Genomic DNA, 17,037 nt, shown 5'->3' on the forward strand with positions numbered 1-17,037 from the left:
AATAAATATTATGTAAAGCCTCACTGCTATATGTGCCATGCATCATTTTGGTGTGTGTTAAAGGTTGCTGATTGAAATCAGTCTCCAATTTTTGCATGATCAATTACGTGATATTCAGAATGTGCCTCCAGAAGATAAACTTTGTAGTTGGCTTGTTGAAAAAATGTTTGAATCTCTTGCATTGTACAATGTGCATTTATAATATAGTTTGGAGCTGCTTAAATGTAAGTAGTGCGAACCTGCTCCGAAGTGCTGATCTAAGTAAAATGATAGATATGCACTCCGAAGCCTCTATCTGAAAATTATGAATTATGAAACGTGCTCTGAAGTCAGAAACTGAATAATGATTTGAGCTGTGCTCTTCTGATATTAATCAAATGATTTGTGATATGCTCCTTTGTTTCCATCTTTTTGGAAGTGCCTTTATTTCTGTTCTAAAGAGGGGGATGTCCATAAATAATTTTGTCCATATATATATACAAGTCATTGGTGTTTGGTGATGAGTTTTGGCTCAAGGTCAGCATTTAAAGTCACACCAGAGGTGTTCAACTGGGATTAGGACTTTGATATATATATATATATAATTTGAGTGCATAGGGAATTCTATAGGATGACTGAATATCTGTATTCAGTTTGATGTCTTATTCATTTACATGTTACTGCATTAGAATGGTTCTAAAAAATTGTAAACAGCAAATACTAGAAATACTGAAGAGAGTTATAAATTCTCAGTTGAAACACTGTTGATATTTGAAATCAACACCCATACAGACACACCTCTGTCTTCATTTCTCCACCCCAAATTCACAAACACACAATGCAAACTCTCCTGTTACTATAGCTAACATCACAACAACAGTGTTTCTGTGAAACCTGTTCCTCTCTAAGGAGCGTATGCGTTTAAGAGTTAATGCAAGCGTCTTTTGTTGCTCATTCAGGTCAACTTTGTTTTTCTCAATTTCCACAGCCAGTGCTATCAGGTCTATGTCTCTATAATAGACATAAATATGCATAATACAGAATACAAGAATAAAGCGAGTATTTGCTTTATATGCCAAACTTGAAAAAATGGCACCAGTAAAAAATAGTAAAACATTTTAATTTTGAAGCCTTGTCAACACACCTGTGCCAACATTAATGCAGTTGGCATTAACACAGGCAAAATGATAAAAAAAAAAAAAAAAACTCCAAACTGAAAATTGTTGTACAAGGGCTAAGGTAATCAGCTTGTTTGTATTGCTTATTTAGTTTAAATATCCTAATATTAGTGAAAATAATACAAACAGAAACAAACTTTTATATTTTATTTTGCATATATAATGGACATCGGTTATGATCATTTAACATCTCATTTTAAGTTATTTGAACCAAAACAGCTCCAGGCAAAGGTAAGGCATGGCTATGAGGTGAAGCGCATCACATTAGAAGCGGAAGTGACGATAGGCTACCTGTTCACAAAATACGGAAGTCGATTGCTCTCAACCCTTTCTTTCTAAGGCCAAAAGCGAAAGTACCAGACTGAAAGCTGTTTTGCATCAACGTTTAGTTTTGGACAGACGGAAGATGAAAAGAGTGATAGAAATTCACAGTAAGTTCGTTTTCTCATTGTCTGGTAGCACACGTAGCTACATCACGGAGACATCTGTTTGATGTCAAATTAGAAACGATGCACTGTTGTAAATAGTTACATAAAGTGACATATTTACGTTGTATCGCCATCTCTTATGGTAAAGGCAGATTGTGGAATTTAATCACTAAATTTTTGTTTCAGTTTTGACGTTTTTAAAATCCTTTTTTCCTAACTTTTTTGTGTCGTTTTTAAAATACTATTTTTAATTAAACTTAATTTATTAAACTTTTCAAGATGTTTTCAAAAAGATTTAGCACGTAACAAGAAAAACCTGTTTGTTCATGGCTTTGTAAACACAATGGAGGTGGAGAATGTGAACGTCATTTGACAGCGCATATTGACAAATAAAAGAAAAAAAAGTAGCCTATCAAATAGTTACACAGATTTTACCTTGCTAAAATATTTGAAAAAAGGTTTAAATCAGACATGTTATATCCACTGCAGTAAACTCACTCATCAAAATCATTTATTATATATATAAAAATAGAAGTTCAACAGTATATCCAAACTATTTAATCTGAATCAACAAACAGAACTAACAATTATTGCTACATGTGTGACTGCATCATATAATAACTATTAATTAATAATATTGATAGTTCATCGTCTAGCTGACTACGTCTTGTATTATTATTATTATCTTGTATTTTTTCTAAAATCCTGTCAAACGTGCACAAACTACTAGCTACTACTAAATATTGTAGAAACATAATTTTCTGTAAAGTTGCTTTGTAACGATTTGTATTGTAAAAAGCGCTATACAAATAAACTTGAATTGAATTGAATTGAATTAATCTTCCAAGAATCTTAAAGCTGTTCATATATATATATATATATATATGAATGAATGAATGAAGTTTTATTATTGTGTCATGCGTATAATTATGCCCAGCCCGCATGGACTTACAAGACACCAACATTAATAATCATAGGTAAGAGGATTAATATACAAGATAGATGTACCAGATAGACAGATCCAAAGCACATAGAATACATTGCTCCCCAAATAATAGTAATAGAATTAATAATAATAATAGTACATATGTGTTCAAATTCATGCATGTATGTAATCCTATACACATGTATTCTCATTTATTCACATAATCACCCATAAAAACCCATAATCCTACACAGAACAAAATTAAATCCAATTAAATAAACTGGCTTGCCTTCTTTTCCAAGCCTTTGAAACAAAGTTTGCAAACTTAAACACATCATAGTTAAACAAGCACAATAATTTTTGATCATCAGCATACCAAAATATTTCAGAAATTTGTCGTGTAGCTTCCAGAAACAAAGATTCCCTTAGATCATCATAATGAGTACAATACAAAAGGAAATGAGATTTATTTTCCACTTCACCAAGATCACATAGCACACACAATCTATTTTCCTCTGGAGTATTTTTTAATCGACCAACCTCAATGGCTAAAGGCAAAATCCCACATCTCAGCTGTGCAAACAAAGATCTTTGGCTTCTAGGTAAACGCGATGTAACATATAATTCTGGACTAAAATTCTGTTTTATATGCATATATGTTCTTAATTTTGGCTTTAATAAAACATTTTCAAACCATTTTTCTTCATATTTCATTAACAGCTTATGTTTAAGCGAATTGACATTACAACTTAAATTATTTCTGTAGATATACAACATATCCACCTCCTCAAAAATAGAATAAATCTCCTTTACCCATGGAGACCTGTGAGCTTTACTCCAACTAAATACTCTCTTATTTACTCTATCCTCTGCCATTCTGATTAGTCGATTCCACAATTGTATCATTTCACATTTTCTCTGTACAGCTCCTGGTACCCAGCCCATATGTCCCTGAATTGCTAGAATCTGAGCAAATTTATGAACCCCCCAAAAACATCGTATGGCTCTATTCTGTATAGTATCTACCGTTTTGGTCTCTTTCAAGCCCCACACCCCTGCAGCATAATTTAGTATTGGAGAAACACATGCATCATAAAGTCGTGTATATGTAGAATATCCAAGATCTTTACATACTTTTAGTTTGTTAATAACTGATCCTAAAGCTCTCCCTCCCGAATCAACCAGTGACTTAATACCAACTTCGTCAAAAAATCATCAAGAACAAAACCCAAATATTTATATGAACTAACATAGTCCAAATTGACTGAGCCATAGCTAAATATATATGTACTTCTTTCAATGCCTTTCTTTCTAAAATGCATTACGTGTGTGATGCTTTGATTTATAGCTAATCGCCATTTAAAACACCACAGATTAACCGCATTTAACATTTTCTGTAATTCAGACTCAGACTCAGCCAACAAGACTATATCATCCGAATATAATAGAATTCCCAATTTAATACCATCAAGTTATACTCCTAAATTAGCATCCTTAATTTTTAAAGCTAAGTCATTCACAAATAAAGCAAAAAGGGTTGGGGAGAGTACATCACCTTGTTTTAGTGGTGTATCAAACCAATCAATATATATATATATATATATATACACATATATATATATATACACATATAAATATGTATGTATGTATGTATGTAAGTTCATCTTTTTAATTAATTGTGTAAGTCTTCGTTTTGAACTATTTATTCAGTGTTATATACAGGTACATTGGCAATAATAATAATAATAATAATAATAATAAAAATAGAAAAGAAAATATTGTTTATTTCTAGTGCTGTCAGACATTTATCGTGAATCGCAATTAATTGCATCCAAAACAAGAGTTTTTGTTTACATAATATATGTCTGTATACTGTGTATGTTTATTATGTATATAAAAATACAAACAAATGCATATATATATATATATATATATATATATATATATATATATATATATATATAGAAAAAATAAGAAAAATCTGTTCATATATATTATATATATTTTATATATAATATAAGAATATATATCTAAATTTCAAAATATATACTGTATGTGTGTGTGTTTTTATATATACATAATAAATATAGACAGTAAACATATATATATATATATATATATATATATATATATATATATATATATATATATATTATGTAAACAAAAACCTTTATGTTGGATGTGATTAATCTTTTGCCAGCACTATTTATTTCATTTTATTTTATGGATATATAGTACAGTGCTTTCTTTAGATATTAAAATACAAATGGGATCTGGATCAGAATTGTCATTTTGCTTAATAAGCAATAATTAATATCAACATTACAAAAAATGACTGCGCTTAAATTAGACTAAAGTTTCACTTATTTTCCACTGTTATAACCCTGTTCCAGTGTAGAATTTTAGGTCTTTAATTATCTAAATCTGGTATAGCCTATTTAATTTAGGTGTTTACTGTAATTGTTCAAAATTTTGGTACTAGGGTTGGAAAAAATGTGCAAATACTATAGGAAGTAAATCTTAAATATAATCATTTATTATATAGAATTTGTTTTAACTTCATGTGGTTGACACATTCTAACCTTTTGAAAGATATGGAAGGAGAGGCGAAGAGACGGAGAAGAGGATCTCCAGAACCCAGTGGTGTGTCACTGAACAGTCTTATCGTTCCACAACCTGACTTCAGTGATAGCTCAGTGCCTTTTGGCCTCAGGTAAGACTAGGCGCTGCTTCTATAAATTACTGCATTATACAGGCAAAAAAGAAACTAACTGAATGTGTATACATTTCCTTTGTTGACTCTCCCAGTTATGATATAGGACAATTAAAATGTAAACTCCTGATATGTCAGTGTTGTTGCATATGCTCAAATGCATTCAAATCAAGTACCTGTACACAGTATATTGCTGTTTGATATTTTTGAATAAGCTATATTAAGGGTGTTTCCCATAGGATTCTGTGAGACGATGGTGGGTGGACTTTGGGACAGACTCTGCCAGAAGAATAAAATGTTTAAGATAAAAGCAGCAGTTTGGTGCACTTTGAGAACAAAAGCTCAAAGCTCAAACCTCTTTCAGTGACCAAACTGAACAGAATAAAGAGACTTTACATTGGTTTATACAAAAAAAACATTGTATAAATCAACTTTGTGTCTCATTAACCACATTGCATTTACTCTAAACTTACTCTATCTTACTGCTAAGTAGTGATTGCGTTTTTTTCTAGCAATAATGTGCACCCTTTATTTTTAGAGAAAAATCTCCATACTTGTTTGTTGTGCATTTTTTTTTTTTTTTATCTCATTACTTTACACTTTGTGTAAATCAATAATACACAAACAGTCTCTCCAAACGAGCAGTTCCATATGTACATGTCACCATAGGAAAAAAGACCTGTCCATTTGTGACTCTCTCTGACCTTTTAGCATAGACACAGCCCTGAGTTAGAAGCAGCAGTCTGCCATTACTGTTTTCTTGTTGCTTTTTGCCACTTCCTTTACCAGCATCTAGCTCGGTGGGCGTGGCTTCAGCAACCAGCTCCACCCACATCCTGCCTCTTTGCCCATTTTCAATTATCTGGGTGTGATGTGCGGTGAAGTGCTGCTAAGATGGCCATGAATGGCTCCGCACACTTTGAGCTTCAAAAATGCACTTCATAATCCTATGGGTGACGTTATGGACATTATGTCCATGTTTTTATACAGTCTATGGTTGGGAATCACCAATGAATCTAGGAGTCTCTATAGACTCCGTCCATCTGAGGTCACTGTGGTTAAATGTTATTTTCATAGGAAATATCCCCAAAATTAAAAAAAAGTCCCCTATATGTTTAGAGATCAATACCAATGCTTTGTACGCAAAAGTCAGCTCCAGACAAAGTAAAGCATCACACGTTTGTTTTCCAAATGGCCTTCCTGAAAGAGTTTCTTGGCACTCTGTAAGCAGTCTCAGCCTCAGATGTCATGCCCACGGACCTCTGGCTGAACGCCTGATGCATATGGCACACTTAACTGGAAACACTTCAGGAGTTTCGAAATTGTCATCTGATTGGTTAAATTATTTCTGGGAGATGTGTTTGTCACGTACTTTAATGTACCAAACGGAAACAAAGATCACTATGGGGACTTATAAAGTTTGTGATAGCATGCCAAGGCACCAAGAGCCCAGCTATGTCGTTATTTTTATTGTCCCGTGCTCCTCATCTGTGTAATTCATAAACACTCATTCATTATGCACAGTACAATCAGATGACTGACTTTTAAACCGAGTACATTTTCTGTAAAGATAACTGGCTTATACTAATAGTGTAATGTTTATTTGTATGCCGGAGCCTGAGCTCTTGAAGCTCTGCCCTCTTCTGATGGGGTCAAGAGCATAAGCTCATTTGCATTTAAAGAGACATACACAAAAACAGCGCATGTTGGCTTATATCCTAAAAGTGGCAATTTTAACAAGCTATAAAAACATATTGGGTGTTTATTTTTATGTATTATTTTATATTTTATTATTGTTAATTGAATTACACATTTTGCACTTATAATAGCAGTTGTAAAATGTTTGTAAAAAAAAAGATTGTAATCAAGAAATGTGGTTTCTCTTGCTGTTTCTTCAGTGTGGAGAGAGGTGCTCAGTCTAAATCCAGTCCTGCTGGTTGTCTTCCCCACGACACTGTAACAATTGATTTCCTCAAGGAGAGACACAAAACAAGCATGAAGAGCAAATATGAGAGCTTATTTGAGGGAATTCAATTACAAGAGAATAAAACCATCCTGAACAGCATTTACACACAGCTCTACATCAGAGAGGGGGATAGTGAAAGGGTTAATGAAGAACATGAGATCTTACAGAAGGAGAAAAATTACAAGATGCTGCAAGAGACTCCAATTGACTGCAACAACATCTTTAAACTTCTGTCGGGATGTGAAAAGCAGAAAAAAATCAGGACTGTTCTTACTAGCGGCATCGCTGGAATTGGAAAATCAGTCTCTGTGCAAAAGTTCATTTTGGACTGGGCCGAGGGAAAAGCCAATCAAGATGTAGATCTCATGTTTGTGCTTTCATTTCGAGAGCTGAACTTGTTTAAAGATGACCGATACAGTCTTTACAAACTTCTGGTGGACTTTCATCCTGAAATTCAGGATCTGGACTCAAAGATTCTCGAGGAGTGTAAAGTTGTGGTTGTCTTAGATGGTCTGGATGAAAGCAGAATCACACTGATGTTTTCAGAAAATGAGAGTGTTTCTGACGTGAATGAGTCTTCATCAGTGGGTGTGTTGATGTCTAATCTCATCAGAGGAGAGCTGCTTCCCAATGCTCTCATCTGGATCACCTCCAGACCAGCAGCAGCCAGTCGGATCCCCTCCAAATACATCAACCGTCTGACAGAAATTGAGGGATTCAATGACTCTCAGAAGGAGGAATACTTCAGAAAGAGAATCAGTGATGAGCATCAAGCCAGCAGAATCATCTCGCACATTAAAAGATTAAGAAGCCTCCACATCATGTGTCACATACCTGTCTTCTGCTGGATCTCATCCACTGTCCTTCAAAACCTCCTGAAACAAGATGAGGGTGCAGAAATCCCTAAAACTCTGACTGAGATGTACATCCACTTCCTGCTGACTCAGATGAACATGAGGAACCAGAAGTATGAGGAGAGATCCAGTGAGAGAAATCCAGAGGAACTCCTGCAGTCCAACAAAGACAAGATTGTGAAACTTGCTGGACTTGCTTTCAAGCAGCTGATGAAGGGCAATGTGATGTTCTATGAGGAGGACCTGATTGAGAGCGGCATAGATGCCATTGACATCACAGTGTATTCTGGGATTTGTACCGAGATCTTTAAGGAGGAATCTGTGATTCATCAGAGAAAAATCTACTGCTTTATACATCTGAGCTTTCAGGAGTTTCTCGCTGCGTTTTATGTTTTCTACAGCTTTACAAATGACACTCCAGATGCAATGAAAGTGTTTGATTTGCTCCCAAATTTCCATAAAGGAGCGATAGATGTGGCTCTTCGGAGTGAGAATGGACACCTGGATCTTTTCCTGCGGTTTCTGCTGGGGATCTCACTGGAGTCCAATCAGAGACTCCTACAGGGTCTTCTGACACACACCGAGAAGACCTCTGAGAGCATCAGGACAACCGCAGCTTACATTAAAGACAAGCTCAAACAGGAACAGGGTCTCTCGGCTGACAGATCCATCAACCTTCTTCTCTGTCTGCTGGAGATGAACGATCAGACTCTGGTTAGAGAGATCCAGGAGTTTATGAAATCAGATGAAGACTCACAGAATAAACTCTCTCCGTCTCACTGCTCAGCGATCGCCTACATGCTCCAGATGTCAGACGAAGCTCTAGAGGAGCTGGACCTCATGAAATACAACACATCAGATGAGGGCAGAAGGAGACTGGTACCAGCTGTGATGAACTGCAGAAAAGCAAAGTAAAGAGTCAAATATTAATTTGCTTCAAGTTAATTGCTCATCAAGGCTACATTTATTTGATCAGAAATTCTGAAAAAAAAAAAAAATCATAAATATACATTTCAAATATAATGTATTTCTGTTATGCAAAGCTGAATTTTTAGCAGCCACAACTCCAGTCTTCATTGTCACATGATCCTTCAGAAATCATACTTAAATGTTGATTTATTATCAGTTCTGGAAAAAGTTGTGCTGCTCAATATTTTTTTTTTGGATCCAGAGATATGTGGACGCTTTTTTTTAAGAATTAAATGTATAAGTATTTAATAAAAGCATTTATTAAAAATAATTAAAAATATGTTCTAACAATGGATGTTTTTATGATCACTTAAAAAAATATATTTAACATATCCTTGCTAAATACAAGTGTTCATTTATTTTAGCAAGAAAATAAAATATATTGACCCCAATCTATTAAACTGTTTTACAAATGTACAAATTATTTCTGTTTTAAATATATATATCATTGTCTATTAACATCTTGTGGCAAATGTCCATTAAATCAACTAAAACTGTTTTACTCTCTTTCAGTCTTGCCTGCTGTAATCTCACAGTTCAGTGCTGTGAAATCGTGGTGTCCACTCTACAATTATTAAACTCACCCCTCAGAGAGCTGGACCTGAGTAACAATGACCTACAGGACGCTGGTGTCAAGCACATTTGTGCCGGCCTGAAGAGTCCAAACTGTCAGCTGGAGATACTGAAGTAAGAGTAATATCTGGAGTACACTTGGTCTTTATGTGTGCACTGCTTTGTGATATTTCACTTGACCAGCAGAGAACAGCACTGAGTTGTGTTATCCTCCTAATACTCACAAATAGCTTCTGAACTTCTTCCATTTGTTTTATGGCCATTTTCTATTACCTTTGAGTACAAAAAAACAAAACAAAACAACAACAGCCCAGCTGAGACTGTTGATACCTAGTGGCCCAACCTATAAGTGCATTTGTGTTCAGACAGGTCAATTTGTGTAAGGCTAGATAATGTAGGCTTCATAGTCTGTTTAAATCATGCATACTGTGCGTGAGACGTAACAGCAAACTTACATCTCTGAAACATGCTTTTTTTTTTTTTTTAAGTAAGTTCAAGTTCTGATAAATGATTTTTGCCAGAATAAATTTGCAATAAACTTATCAGTATTGACAGGTATTTTCTTTTATCATCATCATCATCATCATAACATTCAATATTCTAATGCAGTTCTTATGCAACCAGAAATCCCAATCTCACTTTTAATTATTCTCTTTGTAGGTTATCTGGTTGTATGGTGACAGAGGAAGGCTGTTGTTTTCTGGTTTCTGCTCTTGATTCAGACACTTCACACTTAAGAGAGCTGGATCTGAGCTACAATCACCCAGGAGAAGCAGGAGTCCAGATGTTTTCTGCTTTGTTAAAAAATCCAGATCGCAAACTGGAGAAACTCAAGTATGTTGGGCTTTATGGCAAATTTTTTTAGAAAAAAAAAAAGTGTATAGTAAATAGTTAATTTTGCCATCTCTACCTGGTAAATGTTGATCCAGCTCTTTGTTTTGATGCTGATTCAGATTTTTTCTGATTCTGATAATTATTGACCCATCTCTTTGTTTAAAAAAAACATGACAAAGTCTTAAAAACACTTTTTTTGTTTGTATTTTATAGTTCAGACCATTTTGGAGATTTCAGAATCAAACCAGGACTACAAAAATGTAGGTATTTTCTTTTTCACATGTACTCATACACATATTTAACATGTATATTAGTATGATCTATGTCAGGAGCTTTCAAACTGTGGAGCACGTGCTCTTCTCCACCTGCATGCTGACAACAAACACCTGAAGCACGTGCACCCAACCCGTCTTTCATTTCTCCTACTTACTCCATTGTGAAAGATCAAATACACACAGTCAAATACACACACTTTACTTGTGTCAAACTACCCATCATAAATGAAGCTGGTTATGTGTTAAGTTAATGTAAACATTAGGGAACAAATTGGATGTGTGGCTATCAGCACTGACCTACAGCACCTACATGGGCATCCAGAGTTCGAATCCTAACTTGAGGACCTTTCTCGATCCCGCCACCCCCTTTCTATTCACTTCATGTCAGATCTGATCTGTCCTATTACATTAAATGCGAAAAAAAAGTCACTTATTTATTTGTGTCAGCATGCTGTTTTAATTTTCAGCCAGAGCAGCAGAGGGAGCTCACAGACAGAAAATCGGAGTTATTTGAGTTAACACTGAGTATATGAAATGTATGACATATGTTTATGCAGAAGTATGGTATCAACGAACACAGAACATATATGAAACCAAATAAATACACTATTGTAGTAATATAAGGTTTGTCTATGTTCTTCAAGGCCCTGGGATGCACTAGCATGCTCGCTTTTGGCCCCAAAATGGCCAATTTTTACATTGATGAAACATCACAATCAATGTTAATGGTGGTTATGACCCTGTCTTTTTTTTCTAATTTCTCTTGTATTTAGATGCCTGTGATCTCACGCTGGATCCAAACACTGCATACGCTCATCTCGCTCTGTCTGAGGAGAACAGAAAGGCAACAAATGTGGAAGAAGAGCAGCCATATCCTGATCATCCGGACAGATTTGAGCACCAGGAGCAGGTTCTGTGTAGAGAAACTCTGTCTGAACGCTCTTACTGGGAGCTCGAATGGAGCGGGGGGGCTTATGCTGCAGTGACATATAAAGAAAACAAAGGGAAAAAAAGAGGGAATGAATGCAGATTTGGGTGGAATGATAAGTCCTGGAGTCTTTTCTGTACCCCTGATGGATATAGTGCCTGGCACGATAACAAGAAAACAGATGCCAATTTCCCATCAAAACCCTCAAACAGAGTAGCAGTGTATCTGGATAGGCTGGCCGGCGCTGTGTCCTTTTACGACGTGTCTGAAACTCATACTCTCACACACATATATACCTTTAAAACCAAGTTCACTGAACCACTCTACGCTGGGTTTGCAGTTTATGGTTCAGTGTTTCTATCTGGGTGTATAGCATCCTAACATTAGTAATTGCTAAACTGTAGCAGCAATTTATTTTCTTGTATGTTCAGATTATGAGGGAAGTTAATCTAGATGGCTGTTTGACAATGGGCAAAAAAAAATATGCTTTAAAATTGTTTACAGACAAAGTTTAATTGTATTTTATGTTTATTGTTTGTATGTATGTATGCATGTATATGTGTGTGTATTTGTATATATATATATATGATATTTAATGAGTCAGAGTTAGGTTTTCCCACAGTATCAGCATGATATATAAATGAAGGCATTAGATGAAGTATGGTGAAATGCATCCCACCTTTTCAATAAAAGAGCATATAATGAATTGAAGTCACTGGCTGCATCTGAAATCGCACACTCTCTTGAGTAGGTACTCATGACAGCAAAAAGAATATTTTATTTTATATAGTATGAATGTGTAGTTTCAGTGTAATCTGGATGTAATGCATTTGCCATGTTGTCATTGACACATGACATCTTCTTCTGTAGCCTCATGGGATAGTAAAACGTCCGTTGTATGCACACTTCAGAAACACCTATTCTGGGTCATTTTTGTGTTTTCTTTACATACTTCTTTTGTCCCATGCTGTTTTTCGCCTACTGTACAGTAGGGAAGTGGGCAAATACAGAAGCAGCCACTGACTAGAGACTCATGTTGCCATAGAAACAGTCAGTGTCCTGAGATGCCCTGTTAGGACTAGACTTGCACATTGGCTGGACCATCCTTAAATATAAGCTTATTTTTTTTTAATGATATTTGAGCACAAGAAACAATTTATGGGATAGGTATTTTCAGAGTTATTTTTCAGTTGATGAAGTATGTTATTTAAATTTTAGAAAACATTTAAAATATTTTATTAGGCTTACTGTCCTCATTCACTGTATTGTTTTGTAGGTTTACTAGTATCTTTAAATATATTTTTGGGCTTTATTAATTTATGCACAGTAAAAGATCACATTTGTTTCAATTCAAGGTCTTCTGGGATTTAATACTGCTTAAAATCATCAGCATGTTCTTTGCTTGATATAATGACACTTTTTAAAATTGTTTCTGTTCAGATTTAGCCTAGGTGTAACACATGTACAATAAACGTATTTTCAAACATTACTTTGTCTTCTTCCTGCTGCATCTGCCTTTGGGCTGAAATGTTGCTTTTAATGAACCCTTTTTTTTTTTTTAAAGATCTAGGTTTCAGATTCTGCAATGACTGCAACTGTGATCTTATTTATTTTTTTTTTTTTTTGTCACAATACCTTCAACCACCACTAGAGAGAAGCATTTACTTGTGTTAGTGCTTCTGTTAATGTTTATATCTAGTCTATAGTGGATTTGCCTTCATGGCCCCTGGTGACTGAGAGCTTTCAATGGCACGTGCAACTGAATATACACAATTACACAGACTATTAAAAAACAACTTACACCCGATTTTACATTTTAAAAATGTGAAAATATTATGAAGATTTTAAATCTCAGTGCCAGAAACAGTTTAAAGCCTGAAAACGACTGGGAAATAATACAAGAGGATTTTGTTGAAACAGCTCCTTGTGGCCTGTATCCTCTGTTAGCACAGTACAGAGAAGCCACACTATGACTTGTGTTTTTCCTCCACAAGCTTTGTCCTGATTGACCTTTCTGCTGTGCTCACTCTCTCTCATTCTTTCTTGAATTGCATTGCCAATCCATTTCTGTAATTTCCCCCTCCACTCCCCGAGAACCCATCCCAGCCCGGACTGGAAGGTAATCTATTAATGCTGTCAGTAAAAAGCTCTGCGTCAGAGTCTCGCCGCCTGCTATATAAAGCCCTGCCAGTGTTGCTGCATCCTCACAGACCTCTCTCCACAGCAGCAGCAGAAGCACTGCGGAAACTGTCTCTGCTCTCTTCTCTCTTCAGCAAACATGAGCTCCTTGAGTTACAACCCCTATCTACCGTCTGTGCAGCGGAGGAGGGTGGTGGTACGCAGCGGGACGCCCTTCAGCGCAGGAAGCAGTCGCTCTCGCTCCGTCTATTCGACCTATTCATCCCCATCCCGTGCCTCGGTTCTCTCCTCTTCGGCAGGTCTGCAGCTTTCTGCTGCATCACCAGATCTGGACCTGAGCCAGGCCACTCAGCTGAGCTCAGAGTTCAAAGCAGTGCGGACGCAGGAGAGCGCTCAACTTCAGAACCTTAATGACCGCTTCGCCAGCTTCATTGACCGCGTGCATGGCCTGGAGCTCCAGAACCGTGCCCTGGAGGCAGAACTGCTCTTGTTGCGTCAGAGGCACTGTGAACCCTCCCGTCTCAGGGGGCTGTATGAGCAAGAGGCTAGGGAACTCCGTGCAGCTGTAGATGAGGCCCGTAGGGAGCGTCAAGCGGCTCAAGAAAGGCGGGACCAATTGGAAGATGCACTCAAGGCCTTGCAGGGTCGATACGAAGAAGAAGTCCTGTCCCGTGAGGAAGCCGAAAGACAGCTTGTGGATGCCAGGAAGGGGGCGGATGATGCAGCACTGGCCCGCTGTGAGCTCGAAAAAAGGGCTGACAATCTTCTGGATGAGCTGGCCTTCCTCAAGAGGCTCCATGAAAGTGAAATCGCCGAGCTCCAAGCCCAGGTGCAATACAGCGCACAGGTGTCCGTTGAGATGGAAGTGGCCAAACCGGACCTCTCGGTAGCTCTCAGAGAAATCCGAGGTCAGTATGAGCGCCTGGCGCAGCAGAACATCCAGGCTGCGGAGGAGTGGTTCCGTGGGAAGGTGAGCACCATGGCGGGTGACACGGCCAAACACACGGACAACATCCGCACCGCTAAAGACGAGGCTGGGGAGTACCGTCGCCTCCTGAAAGCTCGAGACCTGGAGATCGAAGCATGCCAGGGTTTGAACCAAGCTCTGGAACGACAATTGCAAGAGGTTGAGGAGAAACAGAGTGCAGAGATCGCCGCCCTACAGGTCAGAATAATAATTATATGTACAATATATGCATTTGGCAAAGTGCCTTGCATTACATTCATAGTACACATTTGATCAGTTCTTGCTTTTCCTGGGAATTGAACCTATGACCTTGGCATTGTTAGGGCCAAGTCCCAGTGTTTTAACTACATGAAAGCTAAACACTGCAATTCTGTTTTACAAAAAGCTAAACTTTGATCTTTACATACTTTTTCCCCCCTAACAGGACAACATCAGTGAATTGGAGAATGAGCTAAGGACCATGAAGAGTGAAATGGCCCATTACCTCAAAGAATATCAGGACCTTCTCAATGTGAAAATGGCCTTGGACATTGAGATAGCAGCTTACAGGTAACATCAACATGCAACTTAGTTGCAACTGACATGTAGAATTTGTATAACCAAGGCCATAACAATTGGTCAATCAATATGGTTTTCACATTGAATACATTTGATCTACCTCAAACTTAAATATATCTTGAATATGAGTCTGTTCACATAACAACAGGAAGCTTCTAGAAGGAGAAGAAACACGCTTCAACGTTGGCGGTATTGGCGGGATCTCCAGCGTGTTTTCTCCCTCCATCGCCGCCACTCCTTCTTTCGGTCGTCCCGTGTTCTCTGTTCAGTCCAGTCTGTCCTCTGGCGCCCCCTATCTTCTAGGAACCAGACTGATGAGCTACTCTGCCACACCAGATGAAATCATTGAAGCCAGCAAGGCACAGGAGGCTGAGGCAAGTCCAGAGAAAGAAGAAGAGGAAGAGGAGGAGGAGGTAGAGGAGGAAGAGGGTGAGAAGGAGGAGGAAGAAGAAGAGGGGGAGGAGGAGGAAGAAGAAAAGGAAGAGGGTGAGGATCATTTGTTTTTTATACATTGTATATAATTTATTCTCATTTATTTTTTGTAACACCCTATTGCAGTGCTGACATTTGTACCCTATTGTCTCTTTTACAGGTGAAGAGGGAGGAGAGGAAGAAGGTAAGGATGAAGGAGAACAGGAAGAGGAAGAAGGAAAAGTAGAAGAGGAAGAGGATGAAGGAAAAGTGGGAGAAGGAGCAGAAGAAGAAGGAGGAGAGGGTGAAGAAGGGGATCAAGAAGAAGGTGAAGGTAAAGAAGAAGATGAGGCTGAGAAGGATGACGCTGGAAAAGAAGAGGAGAAAAAGAAAGGAGGAGAGGAGAAAGAGAGTAAAGATGAGAAAGCTAAGCCAAAAGAGAAGTAAATACACCGAACCAACCCCCCTGGTGCTATCTGGAGGTGATCAAACCTTGTGCATTAATCTCACACATGCCACAACTTCACTGTGTCCTGCTGCTTGATTTCAGATTCAGTTCAAATTAAAAGCGAACCATATATGCAGACAAGAATAATAAATGCAACCATAGAGATCGGCCGAAGAAAGAGTAGCCTATGCATGAAGACATGCCTAACTTTTGCGCTTGGCAGGAAAGCTGTGATTGCAGGTTGCTTGTGTTGTTGCTTGTGTTGTTACAATTGTCATTCTATTTATTGAAAAGCAAATAATATTCTTTGAGCATTGTGTCTGTATGCCTTCAGCATTAATCACACTGTCAACTGCCTAAGATAACACAAGTGTGCTTATTATTCAAAATGCCTTAGACCAGATCCTCAAAGAAAGGCTCATTGTCTTCCAATAAAAACTTGACAAACCTCCTTAACTTGGTGTATTGCTCTGTTGCTGTTTTTCTGCCTATATGCCAACTGTGCAGTATATAATGTATGCTATGGTATTATGTGACATAGAACAAATCAAGTTGCGTGGCATGCATAATTCATGGAGTGGCATCTAGCTTTTTAATTAAAGGAAAAAATCATTCACTAAAACTTCAAAATTTGCTAAAATATACTCACCCTCAGGCTGTAAGAGATGTATATGAGTTTGTATATGAGTCCAAACAGCTGATAAATCTACATGACCATCAATTAAAACCATGTGAAGTGAAAAACAAATCACTCATTAAGCTGTTTTTACCTTTTAGCCCTATATATAGTATATATATATATTTTACAGAGGAAGCATTATTATCGATTATGCACTGGTATTTTGGCCCAAAGCAAAGGTTTTAAATTAAAACAGCATAATAATGGATTTGT

At 37.2% G+C, this 17,037-nt stretch overlaps 2 protein-coding genes across 2 annotated transcripts; both read left to right on the top strand.

Annotated features, from left to right (window-relative positions):
- Positions 1-1,219: 1,219 nt before the first annotated feature.
- On the top strand, positions 1,220-13,111 carry si:ch211-255g12.8 (NACHT, LRR and PYD domains-containing protein 3). Its single transcript, XM_026269172.1, has 7 exons — positions 1,220-1,588; positions 5,103-5,223; positions 7,122-8,954; positions 9,526-9,699; positions 10,246-10,419; positions 10,633-10,679; positions 11,468-13,111. The coding sequence occupies exons 1-7, from the start codon at positions 1,564-1,566 to the stop codon at positions 12,001-12,003; spliced, it is 2,910 nt and encodes a 969-aa protein (XP_026124957.1). The 5' UTR covers positions 1,220-1,563; the 3' UTR covers positions 12,004-13,111.
- A 146-nt stretch (positions 13,112-13,257) lies between these two features.
- On the top strand, positions 13,258-16,597 carry neflb (neurofilament light chain b). The gene is made up of 4 exons (XM_026269212.1): positions 13,258-14,926; positions 15,153-15,277; positions 15,435-15,772; positions 15,891-16,597. Exons 1-4 carry the CDS (start codon positions 13,901-13,903, stop codon positions 16,142-16,144), a joined length of 1,743 nt encoding a protein of 580 aa, XP_026124997.1. The 5' UTR covers positions 13,258-13,900; the 3' UTR covers positions 16,145-16,597.
- The last annotated feature ends 440 nt before the right edge of the window (positions 16,598-17,037 follow it).

This window comes from Carassius auratus, chromosome 8 (assembly GCF_003368295.1).
Source record: "Carassius auratus strain Wakin chromosome 8, ASM336829v1, whole genome shotgun sequence".
Taxonomy (NCBI): domain Eukaryota; kingdom Metazoa; phylum Chordata; class Actinopteri; order Cypriniformes; family Cyprinidae; genus Carassius; species Carassius auratus.